Below are 26,283 nucleotides of genomic sequence, written 5' to 3' on the forward strand. Positions count from 1 at the left end.
TAATGAAATTTCACTGCCATGGCAAAGGGATGCCAAGACAATAAATGGAAGCTTCAGCGGACTCAGATGTTCAGATAGTTCAATTACAAGTGGTTGCTTGTGAACCTGCCTTTCAAAATGTGCGCCACACCGCCAATGAGGAGGGGTGTCATGCTCCACCTGGTGCGATAATCTATGGCCTGAGTAGGTGTGCTGAGATGATGTGGCATCATGTGTGCTGTCTTCCTGCATATTAAGCACAGGACGTTGCATAATCTCGAGTTTTGTAGACGTGTTGAAGGGAGAGGCAGTTAAAGCATTCACTTCCTGCTGCCGGTGCTACAGTAAAACCTCCTTCATTTGAACTTCATGGGAACAAAAAGAATGTCCACATTGACCAAATGTCGAAATATGAGTATATTAAGAAAACTATAATTAAATACCACATCGACACATTTTTATTTACTGAATGAATAAACAGATCCTGTTTCTGGTTTACACAAAAGCAGTGCGAAAGCTGCAGTTCTCATCTTGCCTTCACTTGAGACATGTTTTTCACTACTGTGTGCACATCCCATTTATTCACAAGTGAGCTGGTTGCCTACAGATTGTCCATCCATCACAATATTTGGGGCGAGGACTTACGGAGTCGCCATCTGTCGGAAGCGCCTCCCTTGCATAGCATGAGGGATCACGTGGCACGCTCCTAACAGGTTTCGCTTACAGCGCTAAAAAAAAATCATGCGGCAGCTCTCCTGGACATTTATGTAAGTACTCTCAAAACGAGGGAAGTTTTTGACTTCCGATATAATAGTCTTGGGCAGACTGAAAGCAAAGAGACGCTATCTCTTTACCGAATACGCACAGTGAATGCCACTGCACGCGATCGCCGCGATGGAGTCTCCCGAACCGGTTTCTTGCGTGAAAGGTAGGCAAACGCTGAGAGTAAACTATGTGAAATATGGTCTCATAGTGGGTTGTCTATAACCAAATGGAGCATAACAGAATGAAGCCTCAGTGCAGCGATCGCACAGGTTAATTTGCAGTAACCGACTGCGCGTCTGCATGCATGTCCACGCGCAATGTTTTGCTTTCGCTATTAGCGCGTTTTAGCGCGGCATATGAGCATTTGACAGTGCACAAGCAACCATTGGTGAGGACGCTGTCAGAACTCTTCAAAAATAATTTCGTTATAGAGACTTCGAACGCCTAGCCACGGCGACTGTGATGTGCCGTTGCGACGATTCCATCTTTTTTGTCTTCTAAATTCTTGGACATTTCAATATTATTTCTTTAAGTTGCGTCGCACTGTATGTTTATCGGTCTTCTCGGCGTGTGATTTCCCTCTGCTTCTTTTTCGTAATCCAGTGCATTAATTCATAACACAAACATGGCCATATGCCATGCCTTTTTTTTAATGTGAGTCTTACCACTCCTTTTCCGTTCCAGTGAACTTGCCAGTATCTAGCATCAACAAGTTCATAGACCCAAGGGTCATGACATTAGCCGAGCAGCGGGCAAGGGCGAGCATCTCAGTGCGCGTTTTCTGCTACTCACCGAGCATCGCGCAGTCCCGGCACCATAGCAGATGTTCCTTGTGCCTGTGCTTGCTGCATACCCGAGTTGTAGCCGATGGCTGTTTGCCAGTTCCAAGTTTCGAGAGCCAAGTTTCACATAGCTCTGTGTCCTGCGGCTACGTGTGAATAAGGCTGACACTGGGCTCCGTTGCATACATCCGGGACTGCGGCACCGAGCAGTAGCCTACCATGCTGCACGCCTCCAAAGGCAGCCACTGCCTAGTATAGTACAGTCGCCGACCGTTTATTCGGACCTCATGGGGACTGTGGAAATGTCCGAATAAACAGTTGTCTGAAAAAGCAGATTAAGAAAAAAAAATGAAATCCTGTATTTCCACGCACTTATTCGGGCTCGGCAGTAGGCTTGAAGAAATCGTGAGTGCGCCGTTGCATGCTGTTCCGTTTACGCGCAATCAGATAAGCCTGAATCTCGGGGAGGGCCGTACGGTCACTATAGGCGGCTGAAAGCAGTCACTGCTTGTGCACATGGCGGCAGCGTAGCACACGGTGCGTCATCTTCCGACTCGGAGTCATCGTCCGGCGGTGCAGCAGAAACCTGACGAATGATCTCGCCGTCGTCGAATTCTGCGCATGTCAGTGCAGCAGTGTCAGCACCTGTGAAACTGTCAAATGAGACGGTGTCCGGAATCACAATGCAACCACTGCGCAGGTCTCGGCGGAACATTTTCCGCATCAATAGGGAGCACATTGGAAGGTGACAAATCCTAGGCCTCCCGGCACCTGCTTGCCGGCATACCCCAGCGCAGTCTGCGCGGGCCCTGTCGGCGCTATTAGACACGTGACGCGATGTTTCCGTACGCCGCGTTGGATCACCGAAACCTCGACGCAGCACCCAAAGCAAACACCACCGTGCCGACAACAGTCGCACAAACGAAAAACGTGGCCTGCTCGCAGCGTCGTGCGCGAAACAAACAAATCAGCTGCTGGATTGTCTTGACATGGCTTACTAAGCTGAAACCGGAACTGCTGTACAGCCACTCTATCGAACCAGGCAGAAACGATGATGATGAGCGGGGATTTCCAAACGCGCCACTTCGTGGGGCAGCAAAGACGCTCCGTTCAAACCAAAAATGGCGTTCAGCAAGTCGGACTATGTGCCGGTCAGAGTCTGTGCATGATGCCCTCAATCGAGTTGGCTCAAGGAGTGTCCGAAAAATCAGACGGGAGGTTGCAAGGTGTCCGAACTTTCAGCAGTTGTTATACATTATGGTCTATGAAGAGAATGATGGTGCCGCGAAGCTGACCGAATAATCGGACATGTCCGAATTTTTGGAGTCCGGAAAATCTGTCGGCGACTGTACTTTCAAATGTTGTCAAGCAGACACTCAAGGCGGTAAAGGCTGACCACTTAATCAGAACCGCGGTGCAGGTGGGACTTTAAACTTTCGTTTTCAGCTCGCTACGGCGCTTCCGGAGCAGCGGACGCGGCCGCTGTGTCCACGTGATCCCTCATGCCACGTCCCGCCGACGGTGGCGCCAGCTTTTCCAGTGGTGGAGCTCGCCCCCTATAGCTGGTGCTCTTCATCCTCGACAGCTTTGCAGCGAGTCAAAACAAAGCAACTGCTTACCCTGTGAAAGTGCATGTAAAGTGAAGCTGTCGCCTACATTAGACAAGCACAAACGATGTTAGACGATATTAGACAACCACCACCACCACCACTAGTGACATATTTCACACATGCGTGTGGAAGTGCAACATGCATTCTCATTCTTCTAGGACCTCTGTCAATGCAAGTGCATTATTGAATTAATAGAATTTCACAAATTGCATCAGAAAATTCGTGAAGTACACAAGCTGCAGACATGATGGCTAGAATTTTAATGTTAACGGGTTGGCAGGTATGCTTACATTAAAGCAGTACCCTAAGTCATATTCTTGCTGTGTTAAGTCATGGTCACAGTCTTTGCGCTTTTTGGTGCCTTTGTTGCAGGAAACAGTATTGGCTGCAATGCTTGGCTTCATTAGTTTTCATGCTAATAAATAAGCCTTGGTTGTTGTAAACAGCAGTGTCTGCCTATCGCTGTCTTCCTTCCAGCTCATCTCATGATTGGTTTCAAGCCCAAGGACCTTGCAGCAGCGCTGAGCACGGAATGGTCCCCAAGGGTCCTTTTTAACCCCTTTTCCTAAATTTGCTGCTGACGTCCTTATTCTCCTCTTCCACCGAAGATGCACACTCCACCTGGACTGTTGCCCCCTCGTGGCTTGGCGGTGGCGGTGGCCATGGGTGGTGTACATTTGTTGGCATGCTCACTAGGCTCTGTTGGCTGTGTGCAAGGAGCAATTCTCTAGTGGCAGACCGAATGTTTTTACGAAGAACAAATGAAACAGTTTCTTCCATCTTTTATTTCCCCCACCCCTTATTTTTATCCCTCCCCCTGCACAATGGGATAAATATGGAGCATGTGACAGGTAGTTATGGTACAGTACCATTACATTATAATTTTTACATCATGCACTCATGGTATTCCTTTGAAGACCCCAAGCTGGAAATTAACAGCGATTTTTTTTTCTTCCTGCCACAGTAAACAAGCATGATATTGACTTGTTGCAAACTTATTGTAGAAGCCCATCTTGTATGCTTGAGTGGGTTTGTGTCTCCTCTATTTTTTATTTTTTTTATTTCAAGTGCATTGTATATAAGCCATTCACTCATTGTTGGTCTGCTGCAGTTTTAGAAGCGCATAGCCTTTTGAATAAATTCAAAAGCCATGGTGGCGTTATTTGAAAACAAAAAATTGATTTTAGTGTATTGTGTAGTAGTTTTAGCAGCCACAAAGCCTTGTTAAAATGCCTACGCTCGTATCACTTTTACGAGTGGAAATAAAGTGGTTTTCATTTTGCACAACTGGTTCCTTGTCTTTGTGCTGAAGTGGGCACTGCAGAACAGTGGGGAATGACTAACAAGCACTAAGATCATGTCGGTGGTTTGTGTTAAAGGTGCCCCATGATGCTATTTTTGTGGCGTCCCGAATTCCTACGCAAAATCGGTGAAGGTCGACAAAAGTTGAGCTTGAAATTCATTTTAGCAACAGAGAAAAAGGGAAGCGTCCGGTTTCACAGTTCACTCGCCAATTGGCGCCATATGCTGCTACCAATAAGAGGGCCACTCAGTGGCGTAGCAACGGGGGGGGTCATATACGTCTGAAGACCCCTCTTGCCGCCGGCTTGACGGTGCAAATTGCAAAGAATGCTCCGGTATCCAGTAGCCCGAGCTCATGCACCCGATGCGTTGCGCCGCAGCATTGTCGGCTGCACCTCTATCAACACCCCACGAAATAATTGCATGAATGTGCGGGCTAAAAAAATGTATTTCGCGAAATGGTCGCTAAACGACTCGCCTTAGCGGGACATTTCATGTGGGGTGCGCTTGTGATGTGCGTTCATGCTGGGAGCGGGATTCGCTAAACATAGGCGTCGTAATGCGTTGGGGCTCTTGGGTCCCACTTCCGTTCAGAGCGCGCAGCGAAGACGAACAAGGACGGCAGCAAGAGGGCGTTCAGCCAGCGCGCCCGGCGCTCGCGTTTACGGCGAAGCGTTCGCTGAGAGCGACGTTGCAGAAGTGGGGCCGTCAAAAGTCGCGAATGGGATTCTCTGGATCGTCTTCAGACTCGGTTCGGCCGAAGGGTTAGGCGGCGTATGACTGGACAGGCTGTTTAGTCGCGGGCCCGCCGCGATGTCCGGCTCGCTTTTACTTCCCCTCTCCCGCTCGCTCCGAGAAGCCGCTGCGAAACCTGCTGTTATTTTCACGCTTTCTTTCTTACTCGAAAGTTTCTGAAAAATTTCTAATCTAAGCACCAACTTGCCCAAGAAGAAGTCCTTTTGGTTTCTGAAAACTGTTGTTGTGTGACTTAATGTCACAAGTACAGTGTCTGTATCAGCTGCACAGAATTTTTAAAAAAGGTGAATTTTGTAAGGATATTTCTCGACCGAAATTTTATAAAGTTAAAGGGAAGCTGAAGAGTGTCGAATTCAATAAGACGCTCATATACGGATGCGGGAACCTTATAAACCATGTAGGTAAAATTTGTTTTTTTTTTTATGCGAAGCATATTACGAGAGCTCAACCCAGCTCCTCAGGCGCGGCGGTGTCGCCATGAAACCACGTGACACCGTGACGTCACGACAGAGGAGAAGTGGCTTTGGCTCAACTCTTGCAAGGCGGGCTGCGTGGGAATCGAACCAGGGTCTCCGGAGTGTGGGACGGAGACGCTACCACTGAGCCACGAGTTTTTTTTTTTTTTTCTTTCTTTATTGCCGGTCTTCGACGTACACATACGGCATAAACAGATACACTTCATAATGGTAAAAGCAATGACCGTCTTGGGCCCTTGCGAATAGTTAAAAACACTTGATTACCGCTAGTTCATCCAATATATGCATCCATTCGGGTGGTTCTGTTCTCGTTCTATAAGCTTCACGCAGATATAGCACGCTTTCAATGAAATGCTCTCTCGCAGGATGAATAACAAGCCTCTCATGGCGCTCATCCATTCTTGTTTTCCACAGGCTATGTAAACATATTGCCATAAACATGTCACATGGCATATCTGCGTTCTCAGTTGGCAAGAAGCGGATGCCGTACGGTGTTATCGGTAATTCCTTTTTCAACGTTCTTTGTAGGATGTCCCACAAGAACATTGCATCTGAACAATCAAGAAAGATATGCTCAATCGTCTCTGGTTGCCTGCATCTTGAGCAGTTTACAGACCATGGCACAAAGATTCCCCTTTCTCTTAGCCATGGCTTCACTGGGAGCGTTCCACTGTGTAATTGGAAGAAAAAGGTTTTTGCGGATGACCGTATCGGCATCCGCTTCACTCGCTTGAGCACATTTCTTCCACTGGATTCAACGCGGTACATAGAACGATAGACAGGCACAGGCAATGATACATCAAGTAAATCTTTGTACAGTCTTTTCCGTTTAACAGATGCAAGGTAATTCAATGAAAAGCGCGTATGTAGGAAGTCAAAGGCTAATACGACTTCTCGCAGGAAGCCTCTGAGCCTAGGTCCTGTGGTGCAGTCGGAGGACACAACGAATTGAGGCAACGCGTTGCTCAAACGTCTTTGAAGGACTGTGCACAAGAATGTATCTTTTTGATCACGTAGGAACAAAAATCTCGACACGACTTGTCTTAAAAAGAGATGAACCAACCCTAGGCCTCCAGTTTTCACTGTTCTGAACAAATTAGTGCGACTAGAGCGCTCCCATACGGAACCCCAAATGAAGATGGCACACTGCCGGTGTATTCTTTGTATGCTGACTCTTGATGCGCACAATGCTTGTAAAACATACCAAATTTTGGCCACCAAAAACACATTACACACTGTTGCTCTTGTGAATATTGATAGTTCTCTCCCACCCAGCCTTGCCGTTTTCGCCTTAATTTCTGCGACCTCTCCTTGCCAATAATCTTTGGTGTCCTGGTGGTGTTGCAGAGGTACCCCAAGATACTTGGTAGGCTTATTCGTCCACTGCATTTTTTCAAAAAGTGAAGGCGTGTCTTCCCATTGTCCATACCATATCCCTATCGACTTACCCCAATTAATCGCACTCCCCGTCATTTTACAATACTTTGTCACAACATTAACGGTATTGCTTACACTTTGCTTGTCATCACAAAAAACAGCGACGTCATCCGCGTATGCTAACAGTTTTACCTCACTGTAACCGACCCTAAAACCCCGGACATGGCTCTCTTTTATTATCTTTAGACACAGTGGCTCGAGATATAGGGCAAACAGTAGAGGCGATAATCCACATCCCTGTCTTACGGAAGACCTGACGGCAATGCTGGGAGAGAGTGTTCCATTAACGATTACCTTTGTGGAAACGCCTGCATAGCACATTCTGATCCCTTCTGTTAAGATTGTTCCCACATTCACGTGCTCCAAAACATTGAAAAGAATTGTGTGTGTCACTCTATCGAACGCTTTTTCTAGGTCCAATTGTAACATGGCCACCCTACCAGAAAAGTCATCACAGTGCTCAAGTACTGTTCTTGCTACGTGTACGTTTGTAGTTATTGACCTCCCCTTAATGCCACATGTTTGATGTGGCCCTATCAATTGTGTTGTTATACTCTGTAGCCTTCTACCCAAAACTTTAGTGTATATCTTATAGTCTGAGTTTGTTAAGCTGATTGGTCGATAGGCTCGCACGGATAGGAGCGATGAGGGATCGGTAGTTTTGGGTATCAGGACAATATGACTCTCGCGAAATGACGGTGGCAGTACCCGCTTTTCATAGGCTTCTGTGATAACGTAATAAAGAGCTGCAGCTATATCTGTTTTGAAAGCTTTATAGAATGATCCACTCAGTCCATCAGGTCCTGGCGTTTTCCCAGGGCTCAGGTCATCTATAGCCTGCTCTATTTCCTTGATGCTTATTGGCATTTCTAATCTATTTCGTTGTTCATCATCTAGACTTGGCAAAAGGTGTAAGAAATCATTTTCGAACCCCTGTTCGCATTGCGTTTCATGTCCTAAGAGTTCGCTGTAATAATCTACAAAGGCAAGTTGGATGGTTTTCTTATCACGTACTATTTCATTACGGTATGTTATCGCATTTATCTCCTTTCGTGAGGCATAACTTTTTTCATCCGAAAACGAGCGCTTTGTAGGTTGTTCTCCGCACCATAGATGTTCTGCGCGTGCGCGAATGATTGCGCCCCGATATTTTTCCTTATCGACAAGTTCCAACTGTGCTTTCGTTCGCTGTATTTCTTTAGCGAAACAACCAGGACGGATGCTTTCCATGTTTAAATAAAAGTTGAGCTCACTTTGTAATTCTATTTCATTTCTTTTTTCTTGGTGGTGTAAAACGCTGGACCTTTCTATGGCTATTAACTTTGTTTCTTGCTTAAAACACTCCCACCTTTCCATGCAGTCACTGTGAACACCCGATAACAGCTCTTGAATGCTATCTTGAATTTTTTTAATAAATATTTCGTCCTGCAGCAATTTTTCATTGAATTTCCAAAGACCCCAGTTGAAGCTTGACGGCTTCTTTGGACCAAGCGAAAAACGGACCAAACTGTGGTCGCTAAAAAAAACATGTTTGACTTCATAATCACTGCACAATGGCAACGCTTCCCCAGAAACATAGACACGATCCAGTCTTATTAACTGATTTTTTTAATGGGCCAAGCGCATCTCGAAAGATAAGAAGGAAACCTTCGCGGTTATCTTTGGCCGCTCCCATGGCGGCAATTTCCCATGTGCCGCCACAAATGCACCTATATATTGCAAAACATAAAATCGCACATTATAATACGCCCGGAATCATCACTAAATACATTTTCCACATTTATACCAATATTATTGCGTAGAAAGAGCACACAGCCCCCTGCTCTACCAACAGCATGAGAAACGCACACATAATATCTAGACATGAACGTTTGGACTAGGCGTTCGGTCCCTTCCTCAGTTTCTATTTTTGTCTCTTGTACAGCAATAATGTCCAGATTATTTTCGATGAACAGGCGATTAAGCTGGTACTGCTTCTTCTTTGCCGTAAGTCCCCGCACGTTAATCGTGCCTACGCGTAAGGGTGTTTCAATGCGTATCGCCATTTCTACGGTGAAGAGATCAAGCCCGATAGATACCAATAAATTTGCAGTCTCGTCAGTGACGAAGGATCACTCACATTACCGTGGCGAGTCTGCATTCAGCCTGCACTGTTGACTGGTCTTCCATTGGCAGATCAGAAGTAGCAGCATTTTCCACCACCCCCGACCCTCCCCCCCCCCCCCCCTCCCGGCACGGGCAAAAACACGCGAACGCACGACCAGTTAAGTCCGCTGCGTCGCCGCCGCCTTTCTGTCCGGCGGTATGGTTGGCGTTGGTCTAAAGGTTGGCCTCCGACCAGTTGCTGTCTTCACAGGTGGTTCGCCCACACTTTGAGTGCTTGCATTCTGCTCTTCGCAGGTACTTTCTTCGTGCGTTCTTTTGGCCGCTGCCGCTGCTTTGCTGGTTTCCGTAGTGTCCATTACGCTTGAATCGTCCTCACTCGTTGCTACGGAGGGTTGCTTGCTTGTACTTGCGTCATTACTTGTTTCAGCGTCCTTAGCTGATGTTGTCTTTCCAGATGTCGGTATGGCTTCACTCGCAACCTGACCTACATCTCGTTTCGTAGAATTTATGGCTGGGTCTTTCTTTGAAAGTGGCGCCAGAGATGGTCTCGACGCACTAGCACTTTCCTCTGCGTTGACTTCGTCCATGAGGTGCTCGTTGACGACTTCCTCACTTCTCGATGGTCCCGCAACGTTTGCATACGTGCGCACGCACTGACTTTCTTCGTGGCCGAAGCGTTGACACACAGAGCAACGTGGCACGCGGCACTCGCGCCTGATGTGCCCCGTACGGTTGCACCGAAGACACAGTGGAGCACGACCTGGCACGACCACTAGCGCCATTATGCCTGCTACTCGTAGCTGATGCGGTAGATCATCACGTGTCACACCTGGCTTCAGCTTGAGGGTCACTGTACGCATAGACGACCCTTTGTCCGTGATGCCTGGTACACGCCATTGCTCTTTCTGGACGTCGTTGACTTTCCCGTATGGAGCAAACGCCGCGTGTACGTCTTCGTCGTGCACATTGTGCAGCAACCAGTGGAGTTTAACCCGGACATCTCGGTTGTGTGGATCCACAACCAAACATCGTCGTTCCTTGACTTGAACTTCCGTATACTTCAGCATTTTCTTTGTCGCCTCTGCACTCTCGAACGTCACCGCCCAGACGTGGTTCATCTGGAAAGCCCCCAAGGCGACCACCTCGGGGAGCAATTTCAGATGAGCCAGCGTGTCGCGAAAATCTTCGACACGGAATGGCCTCGCTTTCACGTCACCATGAAGAAAAACTGTGTTTAAAACACACGAACCTGTAGGCAGTGGTGGCAAAACAACATGGTATTCCTGTTCAACGGACGCAGGCATCCTGTTTCCGCGGCTTGGCATAGCCGCAAACACCGCCCCTACGGAGCGCGACATTCGACGTCCGTACCGAACGGCAGCCGGAAGTAGAACCCACTGAGCCACGAGTACGATGCTTCAAAGCGGTACAAAAGCGCCTCTAGTGAATGCGGTGTTGCCTTAGAAACGAGCTGTTTCTAAGGCGTGCGTCTCTTGCTCAGGCGCACATTTCGTTGCCGCGCCGAACGCTGCTTTGCTCGACGCTCACCGCGTCCAATGTGGGGCGCGTAGTCGCTGGCTGCCCTGTAGCCCATTGTCTTACACCCCTTGGCGCGTCGACGGGAACGCTGTCGCGTTCCACTCTTGAAGGCGAAGCAGTAATGCATGAGTTGTTTCTTCGTCTAGCCGAACCAAATATAGCCAAGCAACAGCAGTTCACCAGGCTAAACAGTGGTTCAACAACTAAAATAAAGGCGAGTATGCTTCGCATCCTGGGCTTAACCTTACCTAAGCCACAGCCATTTTTTTTTCCAATTAGGAGCGACGTAAGCGTTGGTTGAAATTGCGCTCCCCCCGTTGAGTGAGCGAGCGGAGCGGAGACCGGAAACCGCGGTGTTGTGACGTCAACTCTAGTGTTTCGTTCCTTCGCAGCGTCCGCGACCGTGCCTGGCCGCGCTTGTTTCTGCATGCGTGCCATCGTAATCAGCTTCGATCGACCCTGCATTTTTTTTGTTGGTGCGTCTGCGTGTATGTAGAGTGGTGTCAACGAGCGTGGTAATCAACGTGAGTGGTGGTCAACAGATGAAGGTCACTACACGTACTGCATGAACCGGGAAGCTTTTCACGCGTTTAAACCGTCTTTGTAGATTGCCGACAGCTTTGGACAGCGCACAAATGCCGACGATCGCATCACCGCTTACGTTCCACGAGGAGGCATGCAGGAACACAACACTACAGTTGTTTGACGGGAAACGAGCTCACTAGATCGCTTTGCAAAAAACAGATTTACCAAAGAGCATTTCCAACACGAGGAGATCCCAAGACTTTGCTTTCGTTCGCGTCGAAAGCACTGCTTGCACCAGCATCGTTTGCTTCTTCAAGAGGCCGGCTCTTCGCAATCGGCTCGTACATGTAGGGAGTAACGCCGAACTCCTCAGAAAAACGCAGTCTCTCTAGATTTTCCATTACCGTCTCGGAAAAACAGCACCAAACTACCTGGCACCGCGCTTCATGTGTAGCGGCAGCGTTCGGTTACTAGAGTTGACGTCACGAGGCGCACCGACCACGCGGGGGGGGGGGGGCGGAAACGAGACTCGCGAGCTGGGCGTGTCCGCTGCTGCACTTTTCGTCGAAATAAAATATATTTGTGCTTTCTTTCGCTCAATTTCGATACGATATTCGAATTCGGAGAGTTGAAAACCATTATGTACAGATGTTCACTCATTTTTTCTGGAAAACCTTTCAGCTCGGTAGCGCTGAAAGGTTTTCTCGGTAGCGCGAAAAATATGGCAGATAAGTATTAACCATATCCTTAATAATCCCGTAATTAGTACTTATAGAGGAAGCACTTCAATTCGAGAATTGAGGACTCAGTCATATTATTACCCCAACAAAAACTTCTTAAAATGTTTTTGGGTGCTACAATCTACAGTACTTTGGCACTGCGGGCGGCGCCCAGTATATGGCACCAGCGAAAGAAATATGAAATAGTGGACCAGTGACATTGATCCCTTAATCCTCTCCATTGCGAGTGCAGACCGACAGTAGTGCAAGCTTTCACTGGCACGGGCTTCATCGCGGCCTTTTCTTTCTTTTTTTATGGTGACGCCAAGAATCGACGCGAAGCGTGCTCTATTCTGTTCCTAATCTTGCGGTGGTACCGCAGCTCGGATAATCACGTTTGTCCGTATGGCAGCAATTGAAAACAAGGCTTTATTCATCAGAATGAAGAGAACTCGTAATTGTCGTAGCATTGGCGCCCGCGCAGCGGGGAGGCAGGTAGCGTTTTCTAATAGGTGGGGAGATCAGCGTCACTGACAAACAATTTAATTTTCTTTTTCGTTCAGGGCTGCCCACAGACAAAATACTGCGTGCCATACTGCCTACGACGATTTTTGTGGAGTTGTTGGGCAAGATATGAATGTGGGGCTTCAGTTTTGCAAATGCAATATTGCCGCTAAAATTGGTAATTATAACTTTATTATAAAGATATGTTTTGTTACTTGTGACGTGAGCCATATTTTCCACGATGCCGCATTTGTATTGGCTGCCAAGCCTTACAGTCTGACAAAAGATGTGCACATGGGCTTATCACACGTTATCAGTGCAGAACCCTGTGGTATTTGGCGCAGGAAAAACAGCGTGTATATTTGCTGCATTCGTGATCTCTGGGAAAGAAGGCGAAGGAGAGGGTGACCCGGGGAACATGCGCGGTATCCAAGGCGTCTGTACTGGTGCTGAAATCCGGAAATTGTCGATATCCTCGCCTTCCTCGACTACATCGGGGGGGGTGACAAAAGACGTATGGGCCCCGGGTGCCAGACGACCTAGCTACGCCACTGGGGCCACTAGTTTGAGCGTGTACCGGAAGTTTGCCTGGTGGTCTTATTTGCTGCAGTCACCACTGCCCACCCGCCGTGTAGCTCAATGGCTACGGCATTGGTCTGCTGAGCTCGACGTCGCGGGTTTCATCCCACGATGTGGTCTTATGGGGCGGAATGCAAAAAATGCTTAAAAGATCCCAAAATTACTTTCTCAAGTGCCGTGCTACAACCTGCATCCAATTGGATTCTTGTTTTGTCGCATAAAACCTCAGATATTTTGGGATGTAGGGGCATACCTGCGCTACCAGCAGCTCTGGTGTCAGACGAGAGCGGAGAATACATGGATGGATAGAAGGTAGGAGCGTCCCCTTTGAAACGGGGCGATGGCAGTTGCCACCATGCTCAGATTTTAATTTTGCCTTTTATTTTTATCTGTGTTGTGTGTTATTGAATTTCTCGATTTTCTTTAAATGCGTCTTCCTACCCTTTTAACCTTATGTCACCTCTCTGCTTTTGAGCCTCCAATCGCCTTTTACTAATTTCCACCGCACATTTATTTACATGACTATCATTATCTTTGAACCCTAGGGCCTCAGGAAGGGTGACTGTGGCCGCATCGACATCGGGATTGATACCATCACATTTTAGTATGAGGTGGTATGAAGGATGGATGGATGGATGTTATGAGCGTCCCCTTTGGAACAGGGCGGTGGGTTGCGCCACCAAGCTCTTGCTACTATGCTGCCTGATATCCTACCTAGGTTAACCAATGAATAAAGAAAAGAAAAAAGAAAACACTGAACTAACACGTCCAAATTTTCTGATCCCCTATTGCGAACTGTGTTTTTGTACGTCTCCGTCTTTTGTCGTTTCCCTACTTTTCTTCCTCCAATCGCCTCTTACTAATGTCTACTGCGGACCTGTTTGCTTTATCACTGCTCCCGCTGAACCCAAGGGCTTCAAGGAGGCCAGTGGTGCCTAAATCGACCGCTGGGTAGACGTCTTCACATTCTAATAAAATATGCTCCGTCGTTTCCCTAGCTTTACCGCAACAAGCACATGCTTCTTCTTCCTTCTTATATCTCGCTTTATAGGTGCGTGTTCTAAGGCATCCCGATCTCGCTTCGAAAAGTAATGAGCTTCCCTTTGAGTTATCATAAATATTTCTTTCTTGATTTCGTTTTTTCCTCTTATGTAGTTACTCATGGCAGGTTTCATTGAAAGAATTCGCCGCTGTCAGTAGTGGCACCGACTCAGCCTCTGTAATGCTCACAATTGCCTTCGAAGATTAGAAAGCATGGCGCGTTGCATAATGCCAGTTCCCCAAGGTAGCTTCGCCTCAGCACAGCGATGTTACGCGGTTAATTGTACGTGAAGTATTGCCGTGAAGCTTCACAAGCGTGGCAAGGGGCAATTGTCGTACGGGACGCAGTACTTATTCCATAATTATACACCCGCCAAGGTCGATGCAAATAGGTCGCAAAGCTTCGGGTGAAAAGCGCTTCATTACTGTTTGTCACCGACATCCGCAAGGGTGGTTATGGGAGTAGCGATTGAAACGCGACTATGTTTGGAGGGAACAAACATTGGGAATGAAAAAAAAAAGCGTTTTTTTTTATTATTCAAGCGAGACAGTTAGATTCATTCAATGAAACTAGAATTCCTCGTCGATTTCATATAATTGTGACGCGTTAAGAAAATACAAGTTTATTTAATTATTAATAAATACATTTCTTTTCAGCGCCCGTCGTTACTGGGGTCGTTGACGCCGCTATCACTCGCAATGCAGTGCAGCTCTTGAAATGTGCAGAAAGGCACGCTCGTAAAGTTCACCTGTTGAAATACGCCCCCCTCACACGCTGTGCTGTTTTGCTTGTCAACGTTTGTCTGAATTTTGTGACGCGGGTCGCTTCATCGATTCTTAACCGGTTCAGTCAAAAGTAGTGAGTTACGGTCGGCAGATATTTGTTTAGGTGTTTTCGTGTGACTGCGCTGTCCGACAAGCTTGGCATCCGACGATTGGATCAGCACTCTACACCTAAAGCTTTCGTCGGCCTCCAAAGAAAATATGTTCTCTGCGGCAGACGGGCAGATGCACAGCGGGAAGACGTGGAACCTGCTGCGGTACCTGCTCGACGAAACCAAGACCAAGTCACACCAAAGGGACAGATTCGCCAGGCTCATACATCAGGCGGTCTCAGCACACGGCGTCGACGAAGTCACCAGGCGCGTTAACGACAAATACCTGCCGACTACACCTATCGAACAGCACGCGCCGTACAGCGGCCTGCCTAACGCGAAGCTCGATCGTGACTACGACGTCGAGGAGGTACGCGCGGCCCTGCACGACCTCAACAGCCGGTCGGCAGCCGGCCCGGACCTCGTCTCGAACAAGGCACTCAAGAACCTAGATGACGGCTCGATTGAAAAGCTCGCAAAATACTACAACAAGTGCTGGAGAGCGGGCGCGCTGCCAAAGCTGTGGAAGACAGCCAAGACCATCCTGATCCCCAAGCCGGGGAAGCCGCGGGACACGGATAACCTCCGGCCCATCTCGCTCACGTCCTGCGTGGGCAAGGTGCTGGAGCACGTCCTGCTCAACAGGTGGCAAGACTACCTGGAACGAGGAGGGCTGTACCCGGCCACTTTGATCGGCTTCAGACAGCACCTCAGCGCGCAGGACGCGATGCTGCAGCTCAAATACCAAATCATTGATGATGGCGGCAGCACCCGCGACAACAAAGCAATCCTAGGGCTCGACGTGCAGAGCGCCTTCGATAAGGTGAAACACTCGGCGATTCTGTCCCAAGTCTCGAAGCTCAACATGGGCGAAAGATCCTACAACTATATCAAGGACTTCCTCACGGACAGTACCGTCGAGCTACGAGCAGGCGACCTACAGACTCAAGAGAAGAAGCTCGGGAGCACCGGCACACCGCAGGGATCGGTCATTTCGCCGATGCTGTTCAACCTGGTAATGATCGGAGTGGCCGAGAAGCTCGGTCACATCGAAAACGTCAGGCACACCATCTACATGGACGATATATCACGCTATGGGTGACCGGTGGCAGCGACGCCCACATCGAGGGTGCGCTGCAAGCCGCCGTCGACGCAATAGAAGACCAGCTGGAAGGCACCGGACTGAGATGTTCGCCGATCAAATCGGAGCTTCTCATACTCCCACCTACCAAAAACAGCAGAAGCAAGACCAGACAACGCGAAAACGAAAAAATCAGAATCGTCACCAAATCCGGCAACGTACGTGATCCCCGAGGTCGGCAAAATTAGGATCCTAGGCATGGTCATCGAAAAGCATGGAAGAAACGGCGAAACTATCACCCGCCTCAGGGCAAAAGCAGCCAACGCGATTCGACTCCTAAAACGAATCGCTTCCCGAAAGGCTGGCATGAGAGAGGAGAGCCTACTCCCAATGGGCATTGAAACTCCCTCGGACGTCCGGATAAGATCCCGACGTCCAAGTCCTACAGCAGTCGTCCTGGGGACATCCAGTGGATATCATTATCGGACTAACTTTAACATCCACTTCTTATCCTCCTGCGGACATCCTTCGGTCATTCGTGCTGGACATTTCGCCAATATCCTGAGCATGACTTTGTTCGGATTTGAGTGACGAACTGCTCCCTTGCTGAGCATTTCTGCGCTTGCAAATACCAACGTAGAACCGACCTCGAGTTCATTCAAGCTATAGCCACAGCTAACTTTGTTCAATAGAGGCATCAACGTTTGTCGGCGAAATATCAACGAGTCTTCAAACATGCGGCATAAAATAAACCACATTCGATCTAATTCTACCCGCCCATAGGATTTCCTTAAGGTGGAGAGCATACAGGTACCGACGGAGGCAGGTTAGTGGACTGGTTCTAATTATAACGAATAGCGTGATCGTAAAAGGTACGTGCATGCACATGTGACCGCCTCATTATTATTACTTGCAGAGCCACAGAATGATTTCTGTGCTTACAGTGCTCACGCGTTATCACGCATATCCTTTGTGAGCCATCACGCTCGCCAGGCATCGATGTGACCAGAGATCAACTGCGCCATTGTATAGTTGACGTCCATTCACGACGCTTTTCAAATAATAATAATTAACAGCAGCCACACATTTGGAAACTTCATAAATATTTCGATCTTCTCTAAAGATGCAGAAAACGCGCCGCAAGCATACCCAATACTACCAGCGCAATCTTTTCTGAAGCTTCGCATACCCGGCATTTTTTTTTTTTTTTGCGGGAGGCTACTTCTTTTTATCGTGCGGGTTCTTTCCGGCAATATTTTTGGAAGTGTGCATCGGCAGAATTTCACTGGTGGCATTAACCCTTTCGTGTTTACATTGATGTTGTGACAGTTAACAACACAATAATTTCCAGTCATTCGAAGAGGCGCCGTCGGAAACAAGGGACGTTTCGCGCGCAGCGCGAGCTACGCGCGGGCGCGACCTTGACGGGAAGCGGCGAAAACGTACACCTGTGGGAGGTGAAATCATTCCGCCGGGAGAGAAGCGAGCACCATGCGAGTGCTGGCCTCTAGGATGAAACTTGGCCTGCGAAAAAGGCGCGAAGGCGAGCGTTTCGCGCGTTTATTGTGAGTGCGGAGGCGCCATTTTCAGTTGTCACTACGGCTGCGCAAGGTGGTCAAGACTGTTGTTTCTTTCTCCTGAGCTCCTGGCCGGGTTGGCCCCGCAGTAAAGGTAAGATGAAGCGTGCCTGGACTTTATACTGTACCATGTGTTGTCGGTGTGGTCTACAGGCCACATATGCGCAGTAGTTCGCGTGAGCGCCTTTCTTTTAGTCGCATATATGCAAGGAGGTGCTGCTGTACGCGATTGCTTGCGGTCGCATATGTTGCTGGGAGCTGCTACTCACTATTAATACGGTGTAGTGCGCGTAAAGTATGCAGAAAGCTCGCAAGAGATTTGCTGAAGAGAAAGCGGCACGGGAGACGAAAAAATCCCTTCAACTTCTCCATTCTGCGTGCACCGGGCAGGAGTGTTCTTCGACCGCGCAGCCGAGCGCCAATACCACTGAACCACTGCTGTGGGCTAGAATACTTGTGACCTTAAAATTCCTTTTCTGGTGTATTGGCTGGAGTAGTGCCTTCATAGACTGCAGTTGATCATTTGATATTGTAACATTATTTGTGCACAATTTTGTGCTTAAATTCATTGTTTTCACAGTTTTCTTCTCCATTGAATGACTGATTTACAATGCTGATATTTATGTCACTTTTCAGATTCTGAGTGACAAAATGGTGTGAAATAGAAGGCATCAAGGCATCAGTGGGCATTTTGTCTTCACTGAGTACTTCAATGAGTGAAGGGCAGCCAGTCAGTCCACTGCAGTCTTTCTTTCTCGCAAGTCATGGCTGCATGCTTCTGAACGGCCTTTTTTGTGTGTATCGATCTTAATAGATTTGCTGTTGACATGTCTCCTTTCTTGTAGTCCTCTCACTATATTTCTATTATTTTGTAATCGATTCCATTGCAGTATTTTTGTCAGTCTTATGCGGCTACTTCCGTTGCAGTTTGTGTTACCACTAAAGAAAGCTGAACTAGCTGGTAAATGTTCACACTTTTGCATACAGCACAACATGCATAAATGCACAGTACCACTTGTGTGTACTTCCTGTTGTCCATTGTCATGTTACGTGGTATTGTAGGAACCATGCTAAAGTGTAAGCTTACTACTATCTCAATTCAAGTGATGGCTAAGTTCTAGTGTGTTGCAAGGTGAGGCTACGAAACAGTTTGATTACATTTTATTATGCCTCTTTTGTGTTACGATGTGGCCGTGAGTCGGAAAGGCTGCACTATATTGAGCAGTACTGCATGAGGACTCCAGTTTCAGTATATATCAACCGTTCCGTTCATTGCTATTTACTTCTTTTCCTCAGGAAGAGGTGGCAGGGCGGCTACTAGCATGTAGCAAGTCAATGCTACACATATTTCACATTTAACCATTCTGTGTCACTTCCAGATTTATGTTTATTTGTAACAAACAATAATTTCCTTGATAGTTATTTCACTGTGAAGTATTTATCATGTATGCTGGTCTTTGCTGGCGGCAAAAAGTCTGCTCTCTTCTAGTCGTTTTACTTTTATGCGTAGCGTTGTATTTGTTTTCTTGCTGTCAGCCCAGAGTTTTTATCTAGTACATAGCGAGAATCACTGTTTCAGTTCTTATTTGCATTTTGTTTTACTGTGACTTACTTTTTCGAGAAGAAACAGTATTTTATTTGTAGTGCATTGCAAGTTTGTCACATTTCAGCTACTGTTTGCATACTTTTGTTCATATGCATGTGTAAACTAAGGAGGGATCATTTGCCGTTTCCAAGGTATTGCTAGAATATGAAAAAAAAAGGCGCAGTCCAGATAATTTATGTCTCAGCTGTGTGATATTTTAGGTGTGAGGATTGCTAGTGCCTTTATGTTCCTTGTATACTCATTACTGAATGTAGTGAAACGCGATAGCGTACTGATCGCCAACTTTTTTTTCGGGGATAGGAGCCTCACCTCAAGACTCATTCACGCTAATAAAACAGTGAATGCCTGCGCTCTGTTGCTGTCTCGTATACTATGTGGCATTCTGAGCTTTTTTCTCATGCTCCCTGATGTCAAGGTGAAGAATAATCGTGCTATAGTGAAAGAAGTGTACCATGCTTTTGAAGTACCCTGAGTGCTACACCTGGCCCTGCCCACCTTGATGTTTCTAAAGATATACTACCGATAGTGGTGCTTAGTAAACACTCTTATATTATGTGATCACATCTCACTCTTGTAGCCCTTGGGGGCTGGGAATTTTAATGTACTGCTGTAAAAGCTGTCACCTGCAGACTTTGTCTTAGTTTGTGCTAATAAGTTGTTGGCTTTTATTATAATGCAGGACTGTCACATATTCTTTCTCTGAATGTTACAGGTTTGCAGTATATCAATTGTCTCGTGACCAGTTCTGTGTTTGAGTACTTGTAACACTTGCATCACTATACCGGCTCTCCATGTATTAAATCGAGTTTTTGAAATGGAAATGAATAAAAATTTCTGTAAAAGTGATTGTCCATTTTATGTAAACTTAGCTTGCTTTGGAATCTTTGTTCCATGGGTGCAAGTTGTATTTTCATTGGTGCATGTCAGTATACTGCATCATCTTTGCAGCACAGATTCTACACAAAGCCAATGTTTACGCTAACTGTGCTATTCAGCCCATTTAAATAAAAATGAACATCCTGCAGACATCCCTTAATGGTCCACAGTTCGTCGTACGGATGTCTGACGGACGTTTAGCAATAAAAACCTAAACAAATTCTTGCGTCCGAGGAACATCCGTATATCCGTTCTAGACATCCACGGGACACCCCTCGGACTGCCAATTAGTATGCGCCTGCTAGTCCTGTGGATGTCCGCCGTACGCCCTTAGGTGATCTGCGGACGTCCTATGGATGACCAAGATATCCAGAAGTGGTAGTCCAGTAGACGTCCAGAGGAGTTCGAATGCCCATTGGGCTTAGGCTCGTCCAATCCTTCGTCATCAGCCACGTTGCGTACGTTGCAGCCTACCACGGATGGTTGCAACACGAACGAAACAAAATCAACGTGCTCATCAGAAGAGCGTACAAGACGGCGCTGGGCCTTTTCGAGTCCACGAGCGCGAACCGCTTGTTGCAACTGGGATTACGCAATACGCTCGAAGAAATAGCCGAAGCGCAACCGACTTCTCAACTGGAGCGGCTGTCCATGACCAAAGCCGGGAGGAAGATACTGGACGATCTGGGAATTAGACACTCGAACGAGGTGGAGATTAAGCTCCCCGTCCCCGAAGAGGTCCGACGCCAGACCAGAATCGACCTCATACCGAAGAACATGAATCCCGAGTTCAACAAGGGAAGAAGAGCGGCGAGGGCCAAGGCTCTCATTGACCAGCATGCCAACGACGAACAGGCGCGGTACGTGGACGCGGCCGAATACCAACGGAACGCCTTCGCAGCGGTCGTCATAGAAGCGTCAACCGGCGCCACGAGGACGGCAGCGACTGTGAGAAGCGCCGGCGCGGAACAAGCGGAGGAGGTGGCCATCGCCCTGGCCATCACCGACGCAGACTGCCACACGGTGCTGAGCGAATCAAGACAGGCGGTGCGAAACTTCGCCAAAGGCCAAATCTGCAGGGAGGCTGAGCGCGTACTGCGAGCGGTCAAACTAAAAGAACGAAAAGTACGACTCAAGTGGTTCCCGGCGCACGCGGGCGACGCGTCGGGACGCAATGAGAACCATAATGAGACGGCACACGCAGCGGCGCGAGCGCTAACCAACCGCGCCCCGGCGACAGACCGTCCGACGTGGTTCGGAACCAAGGACCGCATGACGGATTACAGTGAAATCACGAAGGCCTATACCGCTTGGCTCGCAGGACTCTCCCACCCCCGCACCCGAGACTGAGTCGAGCGGAGGCGGTAGTACTGAGACAGCTCCAGACCGGATCGCTACCGAGCCCGAGACTGATGAATCGTATGTACCCCGAGACATATCCGACAGATATGTGCAGAGTCTGCCGGAGGGAGACTGCAGACTACACGCACATCTTGTGGGACTGCGTCAAATATCCAGAAGCTTCAAAATCGAGAACACTCCCACCGCGGCTCGAGGCAGCCGCGAAGAGCTACGACCGAGACAATCAGCTCTGGGCCGTACAGCAGGTCCTCGAGGCGATCGAAAGGCACGGACCCAGCGAGCCGGCAACGGCGAGCGGAGACCCGCGCCGAGTAACGGCGACTTCGAGGATGACGTAGGCCCTCGTCGGGGCGCGCGCGCGCCCAACTGCAGGCATAAATAAAGTTGTCTCCAATCCAATCCAATATGTTCTCTGCAGGGGTGCGATTGCGACAACCGTCCAGCTGACCTTTTCCTGCATCGCTTTCTGCGCCTAAAGCGCTAAAGGCAGGCCAAGAAAACAAATTTAGCGCTTTCGAAAATAAAATGACGTCACTTCTGTTTTTAACAGATATGGCGTCACATTATTTTTTCTTCCGCCGCAAGTGTTCCCTCCCCATACAGATGGCGCTAAGCCCCATGAACCGCCGTTTAGAGGGAGATGATGCTGTGAACTACATTGATTCAGTTATAGCTGAGTCATTTAGGAAAGACGATAGGGTAATCTCCCCAAATGAGGAAGCAACACAGTATAGCTCAATAGAAAACAGCTTAGAACTGACCAATCTTAACTGGAAAAAGGCGGAAGCAAATGTTCCAGAATGCACGTCCACAGGTATAGACGAAATTCCAATCAAGTTAATTAATGAACTTGGCCTAGGAAGCAAGGAAACGCTGATAAAAGCATTGGAGGCAGTCATAACAAATAAGCAAATTCCGCACAGCTGGAAACAGAGTAAGGTGAATTTGATTTATAAAGGGAAAGGCGATAAGGCGAACATGAAATCCTTCCGACCAATTACGATAACATCAGTTATATTGTCACGTGGTCGTGACGTCAAAGAACACAGTAGCAATACTGTGAAAGGCAAAACTAGCTTTTATTGGGCGAACCTGTGCCCACAAAACAGGCTACACTTAAAGCACAACGAGAGCGGCGAACACAGTCGGCGATCGTCGTAAATCTGATCAGCGGGTCAAGCGCGTCGGCTTTTATAGAGCAGTCGTCGAATGGTCCAGACTAATCGTTCGGACCCGCGTGCCTTCCACAAAGTTCTACACCACTCGCGTTACGCGATGAAATCAGATAACACAAGGTTCGGCGACAACAGACAGCCGGGTAGAAGCATCGATAACTTTCCAGAAACGTCGGATACATGCAGGCGCGTCCCTCGCTGTGCGATTACAGTTGTTAAGCGGCGAAACGTGGTCGCCCGATAAAGATAAGTACACGTGTCAATATATAGGCTGGTAATGCAGGCGGTGAAATTAAAAATGCAGTCATGGGTAGAAAGTAATAGAATACTCGGATAACTTCAGAACGGGTTCAGAAGTGGTATGCGCTTGGATGATAGCCTGTTCGTGCTTACCCAGTGCATAGAAATAGCTAAGGCGGAAAATAGACTTCTATATTTAGCCTTCCTGGACATAAGCGGTGCATATGACAATGTGAACAGGGAACTCCTGTGGAACATATTAAAAAATGAAGGTATTGGTCATGAGGTAATTGATTTTCTACAGGAAATATATCGAGAAAATAATGTTGAAATAACATGGGAAGGAATTAAGAGTACGACAACTGTCGAGGTACACACACACACAAAAAAAAAAGGATTAAGGCAAGGTTGTCCTCTATCACCGCTGCTGTTCATGGTTTATTAGGAGCTTACAGTACAAGGCCACGAAATACCCCAAGTGGCCGAATACAAATATCTCGGGGTATGGATAAACAATGGGCAGAGGTACACGGAAAAGCAAGAACAGTCTATCATAGCAAAAGGGCGAAGAGATGCCGGGAAAATGAAACATAGGGCATTGTGGGGGTACAACAGGTATGACGTACTGAGAGGTATTTGGAAGGCAGTAATGGTGCCGGGGCTTACTTTCGGAAATGCGGTCCTGTGTTTAAGGGCAGAGATTCAGTCGAGACTAGAAGTAAATCAGAGAGCTATTGGAATATTACCACTAGGTCCCCACGGGAAAACCACAAACGAAGCAGTACAGGGGGATATGGGCTGGGCATCATTCGAAGCACGGGAAGCTCAGAGTAAAATCCTATACGAAAAACGCCTGAGGAAATTGGACGATAACAGGTGGGCAGCTAAGATATTTAAATACCTATACAGAATGAGCGTTGACTCACAATGGCGGAAAAGGACTAGGAAGCTAACCAGTAAGTATGCCGACACGAGGATGGAGAAATACAGAGCATTAAACGACAGGTTGAAAACGCGGAAGGTAAAAATTGGATAAATTCAATGGAAAAGAAGCATAGTGTTGAACTATATCGAGACTAGAAACAGTAGATCAGGAAGGAAGCGTTTTATGATAACTCAAGAGGCAGTGTCTTTCTCTTTGAAGCTAGGTCAAGATGTCTTAGAACGCGGAGCTAAAGAAAAATTTAACGAAGAAGACGCGTGTACTGTGTGTGGTAAATCTGTAGAAACAATAAAACACCTCATAGGGAAATGTGATGGTATACATCCCGATATCCATCCCCACGTACGTCACGCTTCCTGAGGCCCTACACTCTAAGAAAAGTTTACACCCTTTGGAGTGCCCCTTCTGCCACACAACGATAATCCTCATCTGCCTTAATGCGTTTCCTTTCTTTAACGCTGCGAGCCCGGTACTTTCCAGTAACGAAAGGCACGCGCGTTATCAGCATGATAGCATTGCCGACAGGATCCGGAGAGACCTAGCTCAGCCTCGAAAAAGCGTCACCGTCGTTACTTTTGCGTCGCGGGCTGCCATGAACAAGAAGGTCCGAGTCCCAACATCAGATCTACCGTTTTCCTTCAAGGCCTCATGAAGCGGAGCGTCGGGCGCGCTGGATAGCTGCAGTTCGTCGCGCTGGGTAAGCGAAACTTCGCGCCATGCTGACTGCTTCTTCTGTCTTAAAGCTTGCTTGATTATCTGCGTTATGAAATTCGGTCTTTTGCACCTACAGTCCCGACGGCAGACCGACATAGCAGCAGGCATGGCTAGTGATTCACGAGTCGTTAATAATTCGACTGGTGCGAAGTGGTGTGCAAATGACCATGTGCACAAATGGTCGGGATGATTCGGTGTCAATTCACTACCGCACTACGAGCAGCACAGGTTAGAGAGTTAAATGTGCTCATCCTTGACCTCAAGCCAGCACGTTGAGGCAGCGCAGCAAGGTAGTTTTGATTGCAGCACATCGATGTTCGAGCGCTGTCATTAAAAGCTACCTACATATCAACCGATCAGCGCACGAGCTCACGCTGCTGCGCGATTCGCACGTACGTTACTGCGAGCTCATATGCATTGCACCAGTTATTTGTCAGTTGATAAAAGGACAGATGGCCGTTACTACAGTGTAGACATAACTACTTGTCTAGCGGCACGCAGTCACCAAAGATTGCAGGAGGCCCGCCGTTTCGCGGCATGTCGAAAGACCGCTGCCGTCGCGGCGCGTACCGTCGGGCGCTCGAGCATTTCCGTACGCATGATGTCTGCTTATCGCCGCTGTGAATTCGCGCCTGAATCTAGCAGCGTGAAAACCTTACCTGAAGTTCAACTTCGTACGCGACTCGTTTCACTTGCGATTGACACCGCGCTAAATATTCGCCGCTTATTTCTTAAATGGCGTACACGTACACGTGCCACCCCTGAAAAAATATTCGTCGCCCGATACTCGCCGCAAGCCGTGGTACAACAAAACCGAAAGTGGCAGGTCCATATTGTAAACGTGCTTTCCGAAGCAGATGACCGAGCTTGGTACTACTACCCAGTTCAGGACAGAGGGCGCGTTTCAGTACCATTTTCGCAGCGCCCCCTGGGCAATGCAAGAGCTCCCATGGAAGCTTCGCTAACAGGTATATTTACTTTATACCCGCCGTCTCCTGTCACAGTACGAGCACCAGTATGCCTAAAAAGTGTATTGGTAGGCCTTCAGAGCTTTTTCGGACGTGCCTGTGAGGATTTGGAGCCCTTAAGAGCAGTGAAAGACACGCATTCATTCTTTTTTTTTTTCCGGACGTTTTCGTGGGCCCTGTTAAATATTATGCTCCGAAAAAGAAGAGAAGAAGACGAAGTTAGAAGCGAGCGTGGAGCCGAGCGCGCGCCTGCATTTTTTTAGTTGTTTTTTGCCAGCGTCGAATAAAGAAGACGTTCTCTACTTCGGCTCCGCTTCCTGGTTTTCATTATATGGTGCCGTGACCAGGATATCAGACCTACAGTTGAAGACCCCTAACGATGAAGCGAGCTACCTGAAGAGGACGACCGACCGACGCGATCAACGCGACGACGCTGCGACAGAATCGAAGAACGATCCACGTCATCACGAAGCCTACGATTCCCGACGTGACGACATGGAAAGACTACGACGGAAGCGTGCTGCCGTTCGAGCGGCGGTCACCAGGATCATCAACGAGATGACAACTCTTATGCAGACGGAACCAACGCCATATGGTGAGCTGACCGACCATCTTAACCTATTGAAGATAAAGGAAACTATGCTTACGGACCTTGATAACCAAGTATAGAAGAGCATGTTACGGATGACAACCTTGAGGATGAGCTTCAAAGCGTCGGACAGTATCAAGAATCTATCGTCCTCGCG

General features: G+C 48.0%; 2 protein-coding genes across 2 annotated transcripts in view; one reads left to right on the forward strand and one right to left on the reverse strand.

Annotated features, from left to right (window-relative positions):
* Nucleotides 1-4,423, forward strand: part of LOC135901420 (protein DEK-like) — a 133,206-nt gene extending 128,783 nt beyond the window's left edge. The window contains exon 13 of the mRNA XM_070539836.1: nucleotides 3,614-4,423. Within this exon, the coding sequence (XP_070395937.1) occupies nucleotides 3,614-3,625 (12 nt within the window). The 3' untranslated portion in view covers nucleotides 3,626-4,423. The remainder of the gene's footprint in view (nucleotides 1-3,613) is intronic.
* A 4,929-nt stretch (nucleotides 4,424-9,352) lies between these two features.
* LOC135901387 (uncharacterized) lies at nucleotides 9,353-10,584 on the reverse strand. The gene has a single exon (XM_065431138.2). It carries the CDS (start codon nucleotides 10,569-10,571, stop codon nucleotides 9,372-9,374), a length of 1,200 nt encoding a protein of 399 aa, XP_065287210.2. The 5' UTR covers nucleotides 10,572-10,584; the 3' UTR covers nucleotides 9,353-9,371.
* Between the last annotated feature and the right edge of the window lie 15,699 nt (nucleotides 10,585-26,283).

This window comes from Dermacentor albipictus, chromosome 6 (genome assembly GCF_038994185.2).
Source record: "Dermacentor albipictus isolate Rhodes 1998 colony chromosome 6, USDA_Dalb.pri_finalv2, whole genome shotgun sequence".
Classification (NCBI taxonomy): Eukaryota; Metazoa; Arthropoda; class Arachnida; order Ixodida; family Ixodidae; genus Dermacentor; species Dermacentor albipictus.